This window comes from Protopterus annectens, chromosome 10.part0 (genome assembly GCF_019279795.1).
Source record: "Protopterus annectens isolate FY-2018-M chromosome 10.part0, PAN1.0, whole genome shotgun sequence".
Classification (NCBI taxonomy): Eukaryota; Metazoa; Chordata; order Ceratodontiformes; family Protopteridae; genus Protopterus; species Protopterus annectens.
This window is the reverse complement of record NC_056744.1, coordinates 349,821,640-349,841,834: the sequence shown is the minus strand read 5'-3', so window position 1 is coordinate 349,841,834 and position 20,195 is coordinate 349,821,640. Positions and strand designations below refer to the sequence as shown.

The 20,195-nt window shown below is 41.7% G+C and overlaps 1 protein-coding gene across 1 annotated transcript in view; it reads left to right on the top strand.

Annotated features, from left to right (window-relative positions):
- PRRC2C (proline rich coiled-coil 2C) overlaps window positions 1-16,504 on the top strand; it is a 2,776,386-nt gene extending 2,759,882 nt beyond the window's left edge. The window contains exons 33-35 of the mRNA XM_044086759.1: window positions 11,272-11,375; window positions 16,272-16,398; window positions 16,499-16,504. Coding sequence (XP_043942694.1) covers window positions 11,272-11,375; window positions 16,272-16,398; window positions 16,499-16,504 — 237 coding nt within the window. The remainder of the gene's footprint in view (window positions 1-11,271; window positions 11,376-16,271; window positions 16,399-16,498) is intronic.
- The last annotated feature ends 3,691 nt before the right edge of the window (window positions 16,505-20,195 follow it).

Here is a 20,195-nt window from a genome sequence, read left to right as displayed (position 1 = left end):
TATATATATATATATATATATATATATATATATATATATAGAGAGAGAGAGAGAGAGAATATTTGTAACTTGTTACTAAAATGCTGTCATGTGAAGCAGGTTAAGTGCTCTAGTCAAATTCCTTTTTGGAGATGGTCATTTAACAAAAAAAAAAATGCCAGTCTTTGGTATGTCTTATAGCTTTACAGCCTGTTATTGCCTGAAGGTTTTTAATGAACTTTTCAAGGGGAACCAAGATATGGCATTTCATACATAGGTGCAGAATGCAGGGTTTCATGGGCTTTCACAGTCTATTGACGACAATGTATCTGACTTCTACATATCCGGAATGTAGCAGTGATCAGGAATACATCTTTACTAAGTTGTCATTCCATCAGCTGTGAAAAGCCTATGTGTTTTACAGAAGTACTTAAGTCAGGGGAATTGTATATCCACCAAATGCATCAGCATGCATTAATTGTTAAAAGTTGTATGTATTGTCTTACTTGGAATTAATGGCTAAATGCATTCTTTATTCGAGCCTTACATTCTGAGAAGTTTGCCACCATCATCTTGTCAGTGTGTGTTCTCATTTGAAACCAGAACAAAATAGTACTCTTTTCTCAGAGTAATGTTTTTTTCCTGTCATTTTATACTCTAAAGCTTATCTTTTTCTGAGATTATTCTGTGTACCTAACTGAAAGCTGTAGGTGTTCATTCATTGGGGTTCATCTCCATTAGGAATTAAGCAGGAGCTAAAAGTACTTTGCTGGTACCTGAACCAAATGTGGTTACCCTTACTCCTCAAAGTGAGTCTGAAGAGAGTGGAGGACAAGCCATAAATGATCTTGATAGCTTCAGTATTGCAAAGGCAACACTGGTTCTTACTTATGTAGATGGTAGGGGAGAAATCAGGGCTTTTGCCCAAGATTGTGGTCTTCCTGATGCAATTCAAAGGAGGTCTTTGCATGCCCAAGTCTGACCACCCTCCGATTAACCACATGGAACATTTGACCATATTACTGTTTGGGTACCTTTCTGCAAGGGACTTGCAAAAATCATAAGAGAGGCAAGGAAGTCATTTACTAGAAAGTTCTGCCTAGCCAAGTAAGAAAGGTGTTTTGTCTTTTGCCAGAGGAGGACCAGGAACCTGAATTGGGGATAGATGTCTTTGGTTTTTAGTTTCCCTCTTATAAACATCCATTTAATGTGTACTTGGCTATTTCTGCTTGGCCAGTGGGTCACTTTCTAGTTTCACTGTCCCAATTCAGTTTGTTTAAAGCATTTTTTACTATAGACCACCTAGTAAGAGAGTGGCCGTAGGTTGTGTTCCCTGTTGCAGTCCTGTTTTCCCTCCCACCATCCCCTTTTACTGTAGGGATTATTATTGGCCATGGTGGATTACTCGTAGTCCTTTCCTCTCCCTTCTTTCTCTTCTCCTTAGCTCAGCCTCTTTTCTTTTTGTTTAGGCTGCCTAAGAGGGCTTTACTTTAACCCTTGATTTACTGAATCTCACAAGGCAAATAGATTAGAGAAGATGGCTGTTCAGGAGGATACAATACTTCCAGTTTAGGTGGGGGCAAAAAAGAAGCAAAGAAGGTGCAAGTGGACCCACCTTTATACCAGGATTTGCTAATGTCCAAGTGAAGTTAGCATCAACCCAACTTGAGGGAAGAATGCTGTTCGAGAAGGCAAGCCACTCATCAGAACTCTCTCTGCTCATGACTGCAACAGTGAAACACACTCATAACATCTCTTACGATGGTAGGTTATGTTCGCACTTTTTTCAAGATAAGGTTCCACACCTTGTACCAGCTAGTGTAATTTCACCAAGTCATACTGTTTTCTCTACCCACTGCAGAATGACATTTTGAAATCCATAGATTTTCTGCATGAACTGGTTGTTGAGCCAGTAACTTGAATGAGGAGTAGGGAATGACTGACTGTAATTGGTAGTAATTATGTAAAGGAACTGACTGTAATTGGTAGTAATTACGTAAAGGAACTGACTGTAATTGGTAGTAATTACGTAAAGGAACTGACTGTCTTCTTTCGGCTTTTCCCGGTTAGGGGTCGCCACAGCGGATCACCTGTCCACTCATGATTGGCAGTGGAGTTTTACGATGTCAAGTTGCCAGCCCGGCGCCCAACCTTCCACAAGGCACACACACTCATGCACTCACACCTAGGGCCAATTTAGAGTGTCCAGTCCACCTACAGCATGTCTTTGGGATATGGGAGGAAACCGGAGCACCCGGATGAAACCCACACGACCACCGGGAGGACATGCAGACTCCACACAGAAGGCACCCCAGCCAAGGATCGAACCAGGGAACCTCTTGCTGTGAGGCTACAACGCTAACTGCTGCACCACCGTGGCCACGTAAAAGAACTGACTGTAATTGGTAGTCATTACATAAAGGAATTACTTTCTGGCAGTTAAGCACATAATGGTTAAGACTCTGGGCAGTGAATGACTTTCATTCTCTTCTAACTCTAAAGTCGCTGTGCCTTGGGGTAAGGGAAATATTACTAGGTACCTCAACATGGCATTCACCATACATTCCCCACAGTTGTTGTGATAAACTTGTAATTCAGAGAGCGAATGTACAGTCCTCCAAATTACAGTAAGGACACATGTTTTGCTAAGAGTATTTTGATGAATGGCCTATTTAGGTAACAGGATTTCACCTGGCAGACAGAGTTGCAAAAAACGTATCTAGTGGAAGTCACTAGATGTCTCTTCCAAAGTGCTGTATTCAGTATTGTCTATGTATCAAGTGAATTGTTTGGTAGCAACGGCCATGTGTCATACATTCATCTCAGATTCATCATATTTAGCTGTTTACATCACACAAGTTGCATCTGTTAGATGTCCTTCCTTCAGTGTTAACAGAATATCCTGTCATAGATAGCCATATGTCTAGCCAGTCTGCTGGATTGAAGAAGTATAGGCGACTAGTTACATATGTACAAGTCAAAGGATAGGAGGAAAAACTAAAAATCCCTACAACAACAGTGAACAGACAGATATCCACTGTTATGTTAAGTTCTTGCACAACTGTTCTGTCATTTGTTAGATCACTGTTGTATTATTTACTGATGGGAAATTCCCAGAGCTTTCTATGGAGGAGGAACCATAACAATATTATGGTCCAAAAGACCTTAAAGGTCTGACCTAGCAAGTCCAGCTGTAGTTGTAATCAAAACTTGTCTTGAAATGTTTTCTAAAAGTGGGAATAGAAGGCAAAGCAGCTGCTTCAAGAATAGAATTAGAATCATGCCCCCTTGAAGAACACCTGCAAGGAAGCATCAGTTGTAGTGGAATGTGTTTTAACTGGAGGTAGGCGTTGCTTACAGTGAAATGAATAAGAAAACAATATCCAGAAATAGTCTGGAAACAGGATATCCCAAGTTTTTGTCCTGGAAAGCTACAAAAAGCTTCTCCAATTTTCTAATGCTTAGTCTTGTCTAAGTAAAGTCTGAACTGCCTTATGCACATCCTGGAAATGAGAAGCCTCTCAGTTTTATCCTGCAAAGGAGAAAAAGGTAAGCAAGTTAGTAGTGTGATTCAAAGAAATCTCATTTACAACCTTCAGACTAATCCTTGTTTTCTGTGTAAGAGTAACCTACCCCTGTGGAAAGTGAGTGAGGGTGGGGTAGCCATCAGTGCTGCATCTCTGACACCTGTTTAGCAGAAGTCAAGGCTACCAGCAGCAGTGTTAGTGATGATGGTGCTACAGGCTCAGGAGGGGATAAGGTGAGCTTTACAAGGATGCAGAATGTCCTATCGCTTAATAAAAGTACTGAAGTGATCTGGCTGACCGGTACTGTTATGTTGAGTTATTACACAGCTGTACTTGTTGGATACTCCTCCTAAAGCTGACATATGCTATGTTTTCTCCGTTCCATTGCTTCATTATTGAAAATTTTAATTAAAACAGCATCAGTCTGCCCTGCTTATGTGAACCCTCATGTTCTCAGTGCTTTGTACTGGTTCTTTCAGATTTACTTGCATAATGTCTTAAGATATTGAATGTTTATCAGGTTAATAAATGACACCGTGACAGAAAATATTTTAATGATATGAAGATAGCTACAGTGATATCTGGTTTCTGCAGCATTATGCAACTTTCTTTACTGTAATAGGCATATTAAATCAGTGGGCATTGGTAGACTGATAAATTTGTCTTCATTTGATGTTCTTCGTGTTTCACTGTTGCAGTCATTACATTTGGGTAATCCTGCTGGCAGGTAGCCCTCAGCCGTCCTGAATTCCAAAGTCTTGGGTCCTGCTTCTGCTGCTGTTGCCCCTTCCCTGACGTCAGGTCGTCAGGGGTATAAAAGAAGCAGCCACCGCCATTTTCTTCAGTCTTTCTTGCCACGCGGTGCCCGAATCAGAAGCAGTTCGCAAGTGCCAGTCGAACGACTCCTGAGATTTTCGTGTTTGAGTTTCAGTTCCGAAGTCTTCAATAAAGCTAAGTACCCCATTGCGGAAACTTTTTTCTTGTTCCAGACCGATGTCAGAAAAAGTTAATAATTGTATTTCTTGTGGAAAGCAAATACCTCATAAGGATTTTAATTCTTACTGTATTCCTTGCCTAGGCCCTGATCACAGCGTTACTGGTTGTCGGTTTTGTGCTAGATTTAACCAATGCACTATTAAGCGTCAGTATGATTTTGCTTTAAACTTTTTTGGATGCCGGTTTAATTATCCTGAAATGTCGTCGGATAGCCATCCGACTACCGGAGTTTACAAAAAACGCAAAGAAAAGGAATAGAGAAAAACAACAGAGGCCCGAAACCGACGAAGCTTCTCCTAAGCCAGTCGCTGGTTCTCAGTGAGGCGCTTTCGCAGCCCCTGACGCCCACTACTAGTAGTCGCAGGCTACTACCGACTCCCACATGGAGTCGGCCATGCCGCTGGAATCTCAAGGTATTGGAGCCTCGGACGCTAATCCCTCAGATGGGTCAGGAGCCGCTGAGCAGGTACCGGCTTCTGAGGGTATATTCAGACCTAAACATCTTTACATTAAAACGACTTCAGCTTCAAAGGCAAGGACTAAAGCAAGGAAGCAAACTCAAGAGTCACGTGGACAGGCCTCTATGCCCAAAAAACAGATGCTCAAAATGGCCAAAGACTTGACTACCTTGATCGGGGGTTCCCATCCCCCTCCTGATAAGAGGCCTAGGCAAGACACCGACCATCAATCGTCAGATCAGGTTTCTGTTTCTTCTGATTCCTCTCCTGATCGGGAATATTCTCTTCCCCCCATGAGGATTCTGATGCTGAAGAATCTATACCTTCAGCATCACCTCCCCAGGACTATTACTTTGGGGAAACCTTGCATATTATGAGGGAGCATTTCCACTGGGAGAGCCAAGATTTTTCAGAAACTGAAAAGAGGCTCAAGGATTTTCTTTTACCACTTCAGCAGAGACCTCTAGCCATTCCACCTGTGTTAGACATTATAGATGTGTTTTCGGAATCTAGTCTGACCCCTGACTCCTTACCCCCAGCTCCTGTTAAGCCTGACAGATGTTACAGGGTTCCTGACTCACACAAATTTCTTTTTGAAAACCCCTGCTACGGACCCAGAATCTATTTCACAGGGTCCAAAGGGAGTTAAAGCTTCCACGGCAAAAAAACCCAACCCCCTCCGACAGAGGTTCAAGGGCACTGGATAGATGGGGAAAAAAGGTTTACACATCTGCAACTTTGGCTAAAAGGGCTTTAAACTGTCAATTTCATATGCTTAATTATCAGCAACATGTCATGGGATTGCTTAAACAGAAAATGTTAAATTCTGAATGTGCAGAAAACAAGGAAATGCAGGATTTATTGCATGCAGCAGAAAAAGTTGGAAAACATACTTTGCAATATGGTTTTGATTCTTTGGAGGCCTCCTGCAATGCCGCAGTTACGGGTTCTGTAATTAGGAGGCATGCTTGGTTAAAGGAATAAAATCTGCCTGATCATGTTAAAGTTAAATTACTAGATACACCTGTACAGCATGATACTTTGTTTGGTGTTAAGGCAGAGGAGGTGTTAAAGAAAATGGAGGACAAAGGTAAATCTATGCAAACTGTCAAAGTTTTTGTACAAGTACAGCCACCTAGGTTTAGTAGACACTGGCCTGCAAAAATATTGGTCCTTTCCTGTGTCAGACAGACCTCAGAGGGGGCAGATCCAGACGCCCTAGGGGCAGATCCCAGGCGCAAGGTTCTTGTAGGCCCAAGCGATGGGGTGCTTCTACCTCCAAAACTGGAGAAGATAGATCACAAACATACAGAAAACAGTCCCAATGACTTCCCCCTGCCTGCACCAGGCACTTATCTTCTGGCAGCACCCTTAGGGGGAAAATTAGCACTTTTTGTTCAAAATTGGCACATCATAACCCAGGACAAGTGGGTTCTAAACATAGTGTCACAAGGCTACAAGTTCCATTTCCATACTATGCCAAAGGCAAACGGCTGGCCAGATCTGCCAAAAAATCAATGGGCAGAGGCACAAAAACAAGTCTCATCCCTCATGGACATGGGGGCCATTCAACAAGTACCAGAGCAAGAACAGGGACAAGGATTTTACTCAAGACTGTTCTTGGTACCCAGAAAGGACAAGGCCTGGAGGCCAATACTGGACCTATCTATTCCGAACACTTTCCTGGATATTCCAAAATTCAAAATGTTGACTTTGCAGCAGCTTCTGCCCATGCTGGGCAAGAATGCTTGGCTTGTGACTTTAGACCTAAAAGAGGCATACCTGCATGTTCCAATCAGACAGTCATGCAAAAGATACCTAAGTTTCAAGGCTGGCTCAATGCATTACCAATTCTCTGCACTGCCCTTTTGCTTATCTACTGCGCCCAGGGTCCAAAGTGCCTGGCACCAGTAATTGCATTCTGCAGACAAAGAGGAATACAAATATATCCTTACTTGGATGATTCTCATTCAAGCACATTCTTCAACATCTGGCATTTGTGAAAAGACTTCTAACATGCCTAGGTACACAGTCAACAAAAAAAAGTCAAAACTAGTACCCTCACAAGAGATGACATTCCTGGGTGCAAGCTTGAATACAACTGCCAAGATGGCTTATCTCATGCCAGACAAATAAAGGCAACTGACTACCTATTTCAAAATGTTGGCAACAAAGGCCCAGTTATCTGCAAGAAAAATTCTGCAGGCTTTGGGCTTCATGGCATCCTGCATCCTACTAATTCCATATGCAAGACTGCATATGAGGAAACTTCAGTGGTACCTAAAAAGTGTTTGGACTCAACATTGCCACAGCCTGGAAACAGTCATTACTCTTATTCCCTGCCTGCAACAGGAGTTTCGATGGTGGGCAAAGGCTTGTCACCAGAACAAGGGACATCCATTCACATTACCTCCAGCCAGGCAGACACTAACAACGGATGCATCAGACTATGCCTGGGGAGCCCACATGGCAGGAAGATGCATTCAGGGCACATGGTCCTCAAACCAAATGCATCTACATATCAATCAAAAAGAGATGTTAGCTGTTCAAAATGCCCCGACAGCCTTCAAGGACCTACTTCATCTGGGACAACTACTGATAAAGACAGACAACACCACGGTCATGTGGTATATAAACAAGCAGGGGGCACACATTCTTACCCCCTTTGCAGACTAGCCATGACCTTGTGGGACACAGCTTTGACTTACCAAGTTCATCTGCAGGCACAATTCCTGCCAGGAAAGGAAAATACTCTGGCAGACGAACTAAGCAGAAACCTCATGGATCCCCACGAGTGGAAGCTGGATCCACAAGTCTTCAGCATGATAACAAGGAAATGGGGATGCCAAGACATAGATCTATTTGCCTCCCCTCTCAGTTACCAACTAAAAAGATTCTGCACAAGGACTTGTCACAGACAAGCATGGAAAGTGGGACGCCCTATCTTTCAGCTGGAAAAAAATATCTGTATATGCCTTTCCTCCACTGCCTCTCCTCCCCAAGGTGCTCCTAAAGGTCAGACAGGAGAAGCCAAAGATGATACTGATTGCCCCAGACTGGCCACACCAGTAGCGGTATCCAATACTAAGAAACTTATTTTTATACCCAGCTTGGACTTTACCTCAAGTACCTCGACTTCTGTCCCAGCAAAACAATCAGATCATGCACAGTCAACTCAGGACATTAAACTTGGCAGCATGGCGGATAATGTAGTCATACAAAAAACATCTCTCAGTAAAGCTGCGATGGATGTCGTTCTGGAAGCCAGACGACCTAGTACTAGAAAGTCTTATGCTGGAAAATGGAAGAGATTCTGTGCCTGGAGCCAGGCACAAGGAACTGATACAGCAGTACCAAACATTCCTCAGATTTTGCAATACTTAACTGAGATGCTGGATAAAGGCCTATCTTTTTCATCAATTAAAATTCATGCCTCTGCCATTTCGGTTCATTACAATACAGAGCCACCACTTTTTTCTCACCCTTTATTAAGGCAGTACCTCAGAGGTGCCAAAAATTTAAGGCCCCCAAGGAGACTACCAATACCTTCATGGGACCTCAGCTATGTCTTGGAAAAGCTCACCCTGCCTCCTTTTGAGCCAGCTGCTACTGCTGATATGAAGTTTTTATCTTGGAAAACAGTTCTACCCTTAGCAATTACTTCTGCAAGACTAGTTTCAGAGCTACAGGCGCTCATGGCTGTGGAACCTTTCATCATTTTCCATCCAGACAGGGTCTCCCTGAGGACAAACCCAACATTTATGCCTAGTGTCCAGTGTGGCTCTTAACCAAGCCATCCATCTGCCAACCTTTTACCCAAAGCCACAGAACAAGGGGGAGAGAATTATGCATTCTTTGGACGTACACAGACAGCTTAGATACTACTTGGACAGAACCAAAGCTTTCAGGAAGACAGAGCAATTACTAGTGGCATATGCTGCAGGATCACAAGGAAAGCCCATCTCAAAGCAGAGTATTTCTAAGTGGTTAGGCCACTACATTCGTTTCTGCTACTTACACCATGGCAAGCCAGTGCCCAAGGGCATTAGGCCTCATTCCACCAGAGCTGCAGCCACCTCAGTAGCCTTTCTCAGGGGAGTACCAACCAGAGACATTTTAGAGTGGCTACTTGGAGTTCAGTGCACACCTTTACAAAGTATTATCATCTGCCACTCTACTCTAAATCCAGGGCAGGCTTTGCCACTGCAGTTGTGCAGGGCCTCATAGCCGCTCCTACTGCTGTCTAGTTCCAGCCACCCAACCATTGCTTTGGGACTCCACCCAAATCAACCACCAAGAACAAAAAACTGATGTGAAAAACAAGAAAAACGGCTCAGGAAAAATGCCAGCGTCCACAAACAAGTATTTAATAAAATCAGTGTCCTTTAAAAACCAATGTTGTGAGGGAAAAAAAAGTCCAAAATAAGCCAAAAAACAAGAATCAACAAATCCAAGTGTAAAGCGCTTTTCGTCTGTTAATATAAACAGACTTCCTCAGACAAATGCACTCTGTAAGTCAAAGGGAATTTAAATGCAGCACAAGTAATCACATGACAGATGTTACTTAAAGTTAACTCTTTCAGAGTCAGAGCAGTGCTGACTTGCTTTTCACCTTTTAAAGAGAAAGACAATATGCAAAAATCAAGAAAACCTAACAAGTAATTTGAGTTAAACACAGTGGTTCCATGTGTTTCATGCATTGCATTCTAGTTATTTTACACACTACTTCTCAAAAGCGAGAAGTGTATATGTGTATTACTACAAACCAGGATGTTATATCAACGAGCATTAAACATATATAAACATATAAATGCTAATGGTGAATGTGTTGTCAGTGCCTGTATGTGAAGTACTGAACAAGGCTACAGTTATGTCCCAGATGTATAATAAGTCTAAATATTAAAAGGGTGCCCATACGTGTAATGCTATCGCACTACACCCCCCCCCCCAAACAACAACAATGTATTAAACCGTATGTACGGTGTGTATTTAATAACCTGTCCTGTCAGAACAGGGTAAGACAATTATTAAAGCAATGTCATTAAATACTAAACAAACTACCTTAAAATGTACTAAAACACAACAAGTAATAGACACCTATCTTCTGGTTGGTCAAATGCAAAATATGCGCATTGGAGGACTGTATACAGGTGAGCAAATAAACTTTGTTCAATCCTGGTGGGCGACATGCATCCAAACGTAACTGACATAAATGTTCTCTTCTAAATTTAGTGAACTGGAGCCACCTCTAAGCATAGTATGGATTAAATTGTCCTGATCTTGTATTTGCTCAATAACTTTAAATTTAAACGAGTGGTTGGGTTTTTCCATACAGTGCTTTGCTAGTGCATTCTCTTGTTTATGTCAACTGATTGCATATGTGTGATCGTAGATCCTGTCATCCTGTCACCTTAGTACATTTTAAGGTAGTTTGTTTAGTATTTAATGACATTGTTTTAATAAGTGTCTTACCCCTACGAAAAGCGCTTTACACTTGGATTTGTTGATTCTTGTTTTTTGTCTTATTTTGGACTTTTTTCCATCACAACATTGTTTTTTAAAGGATATTGATTCTATTAAATACTTGTCTGTGGATGCTGGCATTTTTCCTGGACTTTACCCAAATGTAATGACTGCAACAGTGAAACACGAAGAACATAGTACAGTTGTGTACCCTTACCATAAATGTAGATGTTAGAGTGTATTCACTGTTGCAGTCCAGGTTACCCACCCTCCTTCCCCCTTTTTCCTTTTGGATCTTATCTTTCCTTCTCTGATTTATACTACCTGTGTGGTGTATTTGCTTATAGATGAAGGTAAAATTTATATTGGTGTATTTCTGAATATATATAAAGTTTGCCTACCCTTTTTGGGGGCACCTGACATCTGGGGCAAGAAAAACTGAATAAAATGGCATCAGCTTCTTCTTTTATACCCCTGACGACCTGACGTCAGGGAAGGGGTGACAGCAGCCGACGCAGGACCCAAGACTTGGGAATTCAGGCCGGCTGAGGGCAACCTGCCAGCAGGATTACCCAAATGTGATGACTGCAACAAGTGAATACACTCGAACATCTACATTTATGGTAAGTGTACACAACTGTACTTTTCTTATGAGGACTAATCTGTGTATGTACATGTGTTATATTTACACTTGCCCTAGTGACCCATGTCAAATGAAAAGGTTCTGTGTACCAACCTGCCTACTCTGGTAATAAATGATATTAAGTAATTAGAGTATGCCAGATTGTATTCTGCATTGTACATACATGCACAAAAATAATAAGCATGTTTCACTTTTTTTGTTTCAGATTGCAGATATGGAGTTGAAACCTTTTGGTACTGGTATGGATGTTAAACCAGGCACTCCACCCATCAGCGCTAGAAGCACTACTCCTAATTCCAGTCCTTTCAGGTACAAACGCCTTGTTTCTGTGTGTTTGGCATACATAACTTCTAGGAAGAGATTTTGTTACTCTGAGGTAGTATGTGTGCAACGAGACTGCTGAAAACCACTGCAGTGGCTTGTAGTACTGGTTTCTGTTTTGCTGCTGCGTCATAGGTTGTTGATAGCACAATCATTGTCACATACCAACGTCCTTATTAGCAGTTGTATGAATATATTCTTTCCTGCAAGCAGTAGTGGAATTCAGTGTCCTACAGTGGTTAGTCCCCCCAGTCCCTGCTTCTCCATTCCACTTCTCGGCTCGGCAGCCTCTTTGCAATTTTACATTTTTACTTTTCGTAAGTTTTCACCAGGTGTTCCTGTTTCATAACACATTGTTCAGACATGCTATAGGTGAACTGCCCACACTCAAGTGTCAGGTGTGTGCGTATATGTAAACACACAAACGGAAACCTGTCCAGGATTATGGAAGCTGTAGTTTCCCTGGTTTCCGCACAGAGGATTAAGGCTGAGAACAACTAACAGACTTCATTTTATAGTCCCAAGATTTGATTCACTCATTCCTCAGTTGCCTACTTTGTGATTCTTAGCAAGTCACTTAATCAGAGAGTGCACTCTGCTCCTCTTGAAAAGAGGTTTGTGCCTTGTGGGATTATGTAGGAACAGAAAATTCATGGCCTATGTGACGGCCTTTCTTTACCCCAGGCCAGTAATCAAGGGACCTTAATCCTCACACTGATACCGGTGAGAGAAGGTCACTAAAAACAGGAATGGGATTTACACAGTATTTCAAATGCAGCTCGCTGCATCAAGCACAATTTCCCCCAAGAGCACACAGGAAACCTGCTCCAGACTTTGGGCTGGTTTCTCCCGATCCCAAACAAGATTCACTTTGGAGCGCTGTGTCCCAGTTCCAAGTAGATGACACACCCACACCTGGGTATTTGATTTTCACTCTCACGCCTGGGAAAGCCTGGCATAGATTTACTAGCAGTGCTCCCCTCCACCCAGACTATAATGCAATCCTGCTGCCACCAGTCAACTACTCTAAGGCTCTTACAAGGGCATCCAATTATACTGAGTCAAATTTGGAGTGCCCATGGCATCACTAAAATAAGCACACATACCCCCCCCCCCAACACCTTTATTGAATTATCACTTGTAACATAGGCAAATTTACATTCATATAAAAGTAATCAAACTATAGTAACATAACAGTGTGATGTCAGTCTCTCATTTATTCACACTTGTGAGTCGGATCCAATGTGTTGGATCCATCTTGGTCAATATTCCAGCTCGAGGTCTTCAGCCAAGTTTGTAGGCTTAGATCTTAACCCATAATGCATTCCCCTGATTACCTCAGATCTTTTTGCCACACAGTGAAGAGGTTTCGTCAGTTATAACTCTGGGCTAAGTACAGCTTTTTTTCTATTATATTTCAGCATACTGTATATTTAAGATTCCTCAACTTAATTCTTTAGCTTAATTCTTTAATTCACTTTTTGCTTTCACTTAACTTCTTTACCCACTTCCCCTTTTACATGTCCATTTTAGTTAGAGGGCATTCCTTTCCTCTCCATTAATTCCTTGCTCTGATATTTTCCAAACATTTCATGAAACAGAAAATAGACTTTTTTTCTCTTACCTTTGTCTCTGCTGTGTGATTGCGATTTGTCCGTTTAAGTAAGAGGACTTAATTTTTTCCTTGGAGTGAGTGTGGTTCTTGGTTTCAAGAAATGTGAAAAGTGCTGTAAGAAGAGGCCCCTTAGCAATTCACACACCTTGTATGTGTGTGTACTGTTTGGGGGCTCTTTATCTGCAAGAGTCGTGTTCCATTTGCCACAACTTTAGTCAGTGGGCTTTAATGGAATGCAAGAATAAACTAATTTTGAAAGGCCTTTTAAAAACATCTTTCTCTGAGGCTATATCCACCAGTACTTCAAACAAACCAGCACAGAGACCTTCATCGGAGCAGAGGTCCTCATCGGAGCCGAAGCAGAAGGCTCTTAAATTGACAGATCCAAAGGCTCTGAGCAGACAGTTACTTCTGGCTCCAGCACTACTTCTGAGTGAAAGACTCCTTCAGCACAGTCTTCTTCTTCAGTTCATAGGCATGGGAGCCAATTTCCTTCTATTGAGAAGATCCCTTCCAGGCTTCCTTCCCAAATTTTGGCTACTTCTAAATCACCTACCCTATCCACTTGGGTCTCCCAGGAATCTATCAGATGAAGACTGGGATATGGTCATGCAGAGACTTTTAAAGACACCTGCCTTGGCCAGAATCATTGTGGATAAGAGCCCAAAGGAATTGTTTCAGTTAAAAAACCCTCTTCTGCTGTAGTTTCTCCTCTGATCCATCCTCCTCTTTCGGAGACAGAAGATTGTGATATTCGGGTTGTGTCAGTGTCTGCTCCAGGACCAATAACTTCCCTGGTTCCAACATCGCCCCCGAGTGCCTTTGTGCCTTCAAAGCAGGAGACCTCTAGGAGCCGACACTCCCGTCCGGTCGGCGGAGACTTCACGGATCTCTTCCGATTCAACTATCTCTAAGGGCCTCGGCGCAGGTGAGCTCAACTTCTACCTCTGCTTCGGAGTTGCTCTCTTCTGGTCTGGAGGGACCTTTGGCTCCGACTTGTGTGTTGGCTCTAGGGCTCCTTCGGTGTAGAGAGTGTCTGCCTTCAAAGTAATGAGGAGGGCTTTGACTACTTAACAGTCTGGGACACTATCCTCCCTCTTCAGATGAGATGTCTTTCTCTTTTCACAGGCCCCCTCCGCTAGTCCGCAGAGACATCAGGCCTCAGGATGTACCTCAGGGTACTACCCCCTCTTCTGAAACCTCTCCAGAGTACCCCACTGAAGAGGTCCCTCAGAAAAGAACATGTAAGAGGAAGCATCTGGACTCCCAGAACAGTCTTATCACATCAGATGCCGACCTCGAGGCAGGAGGGTCTCCACGATCACCTCTTGAAGATGTCTCTTTTGGAGACATTCTAGAACTTTTAAAACAGAGAGGTGATTGGCAGTCCTCCTCCCTTTCGGTTGAGGAGTCTGTCTCCCTGAAGACCTTTGTGTCTCGCCCATCAACTTCTTGGGTCACTCCACCTTTCAATGAGCTTATCGAAGTAATCTCACAAAAGGCTTGGGAAACCACAGGTAACCATATACGTTACTCCTAGGAGGCCAAATAAATACATCACTGCCCCCAAAGACAAAGATTTTCTTACAAAAGGTGTAGACGTCGATGCCATGGTCCTGGCGGCGACCACTAGAAAGGAACTCTGACATGAGTACTTCTATCCTGCCTCTTAAGACTCGGAGTATGGATAGATATGGGAAGCATGTGTTTGCTTCAGCGACCTTTGCCTTACAGTCCCTGAATTACCTCACTCACTTCACCAGACTACAAAGGGACCTGATTAAAGAATTATCATACTCCCTCCAAGGAGCTGTAGCTGATGCAGCAGCAGAGAAAGTCAATTTACAGTTTTCTAGTAACACTTATGGTTCCAGAGATATGAGTATTTGTTTGATCTGTAAGGTGATAACTTAATTTTTTTAAAAGGCTTAAGCCACACCCACTGGGAGTTAAAGGCATGCATTCAAAAGAAGTGTACTGGAGGGGAATGAGTTAAAACAAAGTCCAGTGGCTAACAGAGATAAATCCTGATACAGCACAAAGTCAAAAATCAAAAAATGTTAACCTGTGTAAATTGTGAAATGTACTAAAAAGTTATGGAAAATGTATTTATTTTGAAAATTCAGTAAAAATATTAGAAGAAAAAAGAGATCAGATAAGTTGCAATCCAGAATCGCATAGAATAGTAGTATATTTATTCTGAACAGACAAGCAGCTTGTGTGAATGCACTTGTTTGTTCAGAGTAAATGTATATCCTTGTTTTGTCCTACTACAGCTTTACTCTGTTTGGGAGGTGAGCACTGTTTGGTATTAAGTATGTCTGCTTAAAGGTTTATATAGCTGGGCATCTTATGGTGTCTGTTCAGTTGTGTAGTATTGGTCCTGTTACTGGTTCCTAGTTTTATTGTAGTGCTGACCCCTCCCTCCGTGCCCAGTTTTGTTACATTTAGCATACTAATTTAATCCAAACTATAACGGTCATTGAGCCTGCCAAAATTAGCAGTTATTCTTTGTGCTGTATTGAACAATAACAAATGTAAAAATGTTCCACTTGTAGAAAATAATACCCGTAACAAGTGGATCACTATTATTTGTATTGCTAACCCTTTGATTTGTTACATTGAAGCATGTTAACTCTTCATCAAAAGAATAATCCTTGAACCTGACAAATTAGCAATCACTCATTGTGCTGTGCAGGAGTAAGATTTGTTTTCTGTAAAAATGGATTTAAAGTAAAGTAGACCTCCAACAAGTTTAGCACTATATAAGATGATGTCGGTTACATGCACCAATAGTTTTTCTATTCCTGTCTGCAACGAAGGCAGTGAGGAGAAGTTCCATCGCACTGTGCGTGTTTTTTAATGGTAGCTGCCGACATCAGCAAGAGTAAGGACTGCCCATGTAGGACTGCATGCAGTACTTGATAGCAGTTCAGATTTCATCTTTTCTGTTATGTCAGATTCCCCTGCCGCAGCATGAAAAAGGTCAAGCTTAAAAGGAAAAAAGGGTGTGAATGGGCTTTTTTATTATTATATTGTTATTATTCAAAGATAAAGAAATTTTTTTTTTTTTTATAGTACAGGCTAGTTCCTGACAACCAGTCTATGTTGTAGGAAGAAAAGGATCCTTAGTATTGAGTTGCCCTGCAAGTGACTGATTTTTTTCTTTAGTACTTCAGACCTTTACATTACTTCCATTGTTTGTCTGTCTACACAAGTTTAAAATGCCAGGAAAGTTGACTTGTTAATTAAATTTTATTTTTTTGAAGGGTGAGTTCTACTAGTCCTAACAGTCAGTCCAGTAAGATGAACAGCGTTGTCTACCAAAAGCAGTTTCAGTCTGCAGCTGCAAGCCTTCGGCTGACCCAGTCATTTCCTGGCCAGTTCCCTCCCCAGGTAAGCTTCCACATTAGTGGTAAACGTTTCTGGTCATAATGTGTATTTCCCCTGTAACTCTGTATGCTAGTTTATGTATTGTGATCATCTTGCTGCACAGGAGTAACACAAAGTTGTGGGATGTATCTTTACGTTCCAACAGACATTGTATGGATAACTCAGAAGTTTAAAGTGCTTTACATCACCTTAATCTGAATGTTTGAGTGCCACATGTAAAGAAAGCATTATATAAGTATTCTCCATTTATCGTCTGCACCATATTATGAATTCTAGCTACATGCCAGGTTTGACTTAACAGAATTTCACATTATTTCTTTCTGGCATTTGTCACAGCATTGGAAACCTTTTTTATTTTTTGTTTTCATTTGTTAATTGGGTAAACTCAGTAGGGAAAAAAAACTGTTTTCAGGGACGACTTAGAACTGTGGTTAGGTGGCTTGCTGTGGGTAGTTGCACAGTAAGCAATTGCTAACTGAGGGAATTGAACTCTTGGCTACAGTATAACACTTGTTAGTTCATAACTCTGTTATTTTTACTTGAGACTTGAATAAAACAAAGTTGGCATCTTTAACTGAGGTGGAGATGTAGAGATGCTTTGCAGTATTTGCATTTTTGTAAAAAGATTGGCCACTGTTTTTGTTAAAATGAGAGTATAACTACAAGCATCTGGTTAGGGGTGTTCCCAAAGGGGGACATTTTTAAGGAGAGTTGGGGGGTAAAAAAAAGAAATTCTCATTGCATTATTTCACTCCACTGCCAAAATAGTCATTGAAGAGAGGAGATTGGAAGAATGAAAAGGAGTGACAAAAAGATGTCATTGTAGTGACACAGTGCTCTGTGAAAGAAGCCAAGTTATTATAAAGAACAAGGAAAATCACTTTGGCGCATCTGCCTTCAACATCCAGATGACATAATAAAGCAGTAGTTAAGTATTACTAGTTAGAATGATATAGGGGTGAGATGAACATTAGTGTTGGGTAGGAGCTAAATATATGATCAAAAACATTATGGTATGTAATCATCAGTTTCTGTGTCACTATTTTGTACTGGCTAAGAATGTTGCACAGTGTTCTGTGTACCTGGTTGCAGTACTGTCCTTCTCCAAGCATTTTCACCGTTTAGACGGAAGCAGATTTCTTAGTAGGAGTGAACATTCATCTCACTCCAGATTTCACTGTAGGCCTTTGTGTGAAGGATAGGTAGACTCACAAAGTAAGTGTTGAATCCTTTTGATCATTCCTATTACTCCATCTCGGGGTAACCTGAGTATTGTCCCAGTCTGGATGGCTGTCACCTGAGATACGTAAGTGTTGAACATCCCCAAAAGGGGGTCCATTCTAGCAGTACTTAGGTTTATCAGAGAAGCGTATGTGCATTCTCTCCCTCTTTGCTAAGGGATATGATGCAGAAATGTCCTACAGATGAATGTACAATTGTCTCTCCTTCAGTACTTTCTTTATCCCCATGAAGGTGTACTAGTGGTGGTGTTGGGGGGGTCCACTAGATCCTGGGTCCAGTCACTTCATCCTTCATATTTCTTTGAAGGTTTTGCATTGCTCCCTTTGGAGTCTGCTACTCCCACAGGCTTTTAGATATCCTCTTTTAACATGTATCGATGCTTCTTGGCTATTACTTAGGGGAGCTACCCAAAGATTTCAGCAATTTGATTCGGTTTTCCTTGGTACCGTTTGACCTTTCCTCCACTTTGAGAGATTTCTCCAGACTGCCGGCAGTGATTACATAATTACCCAATGTTTTGGGGGACTCTGCTTCATAGTAGCTTATACCCTGTAAATGTGCCCAAGGCCCGTAGTTGCATAATGCAGTACCTGAACAAGCAGCAGGGCAGTAGACTAGCATCCTTTTTGTAGGAATGTCATTTGCATTTGCTGTCCTTCAGCAGTCTCAGTAACTCAGCAGGTGTCACAGTGGCCTTGGGTGCAGAAGTCTGTGGGTTCTATTTCCACATTTTCCAATACTAACATTCCAGCACAGCATAAGGTGGAAAAAAAAAACTTCCGCTGAGATGTTAAACTGAGGTTCTGTCTGCTTGAGTTGGTGGTAGCTCAGGTAGATGTAAAAAATCTACACCACTTACAAAAAAAGAGGTTCCCTGGTACCCTCGCCAAATTTCCCCTACTCAATATGATTACCTCCTTAGGTCTCCCCTGAAAAGACATGGTTGGCCTAGTGAGACTAACTCTGTCAACAAAGTGTAAATAAATAAGTTAGTGGGATATTGGTCTGAAACTCTCACGTGGAAGCCCATATCTCAGGGGAATTGAATGTCCTTCAGAGCTGCTTTTTCAATATGGGACACACCAGAAAATGTTTTGTTTGCTCTTCACAAAAAGTAGTCCTGGTCATGTTCTTCCAGTAAACACGAGGATAGATGTTTGCTAAATAAAATGCTCTCCCCTGTCATCAGTTTATTCTGTTAAAGCTTCCCAGTAAAACAAATTTCCTGGTACCCTCAAAAGTTATATTTCTAGATGTCGAGAGCCTCAAACTTGTCAGGATGACTGTCCATTCAAATCATGACTGCTACTATTCTCCCTGCAGATTCCCAAAGGTTTTGAGGCTGTTGCCCCCAGCTCCTAGTGCAGTACATTGTCCATGTGGCCAGATTATCATAAGTGTTGAAGCTTGCTCGAGTGCTAGCTGCCACACCACTGATAACTGCTTCCACAGCACAACATAGCTGCCACACCACTGAGCATACCTCTCAGTCTGTTAGTGCAAGAAGTCTGGACAAAGTCTGACAAAATAGGGGGGGGGGGCAAAAATAAGGACATTTTTTAAAATATTGCTCTTATAAACTTAAAAAGTTGCTAGAGTAACCGGATTTGCTTTAACATACATTTTCCTGAAGCATTTGAAGTCCAAAGCTCAAATGTAGGTCATTATTTAGTAACTTCTGCCGTAAGATCATCCCAGTGATTTGACAGAAAAACACAAATTGTAAGAGGAACAGAGCAAAAATCTGGACATTTGAGAAGTATGCCACTGAGACTGCTTCCACAGCACCTCCTCTGTAGGGTGATCTGAGAACAGTTGCAGTAAAGATGAGGAATCCTGATAGTTGCCACCAAATATGTTTTAGGTCTGGATGTGAACCAGCCATTCTTATAAAATCACAGATGGTCATCATTGAAGAGCACTGCTGCAAGGCATTCTCAGTATTCTGGTCAGATCTTAAAGCACGCTAATGTGTTTGGGTCTCAGTTACCTTTCAGGCCACAGCTATAAGTAGGGAGTCTGGACTATAAAGGAAGGCATAGTTTACACCCACCATCTCTTCTTTTTGTCCCTAAAGTAAATGGTGTTTGTCACATTGCTACTCCATTGATCAGTTCCTTATCGAATCTGTACCATAATTGCAGTTTTACTAATCATTGTGATTTAGCTTTCAGAGACTTTTTTATTGTGTGATGTAATTCCATGTGGGAATGATTACTAGAAAATAGTTTAATGGGAGACAAATTCCTTCTTGAATATCACTACCTTCATTGCACTTTTTTGTTTGTGTTAGGACCATGATTTATTGCTTTCACTGGACTGCTCCTAATAAAAGGGCTTTCCTTACATTAGATAAGAATTTTGAAGATCTGCATTCTAGGACTCACCACTGCAGTATAATTCTTATTTTGTGGGAGTTGGTGTCAAGCAGACATTTCCTTCTTATCTAACATCTAGATAACTCCAGCGCAGAGATGGGTTATTTCTGTAGATTGAGGTGTTGCATCATAAACAGCTGAAACGGGAGAGTAGCCAGTAACATCCTTAATCCCCCTGCA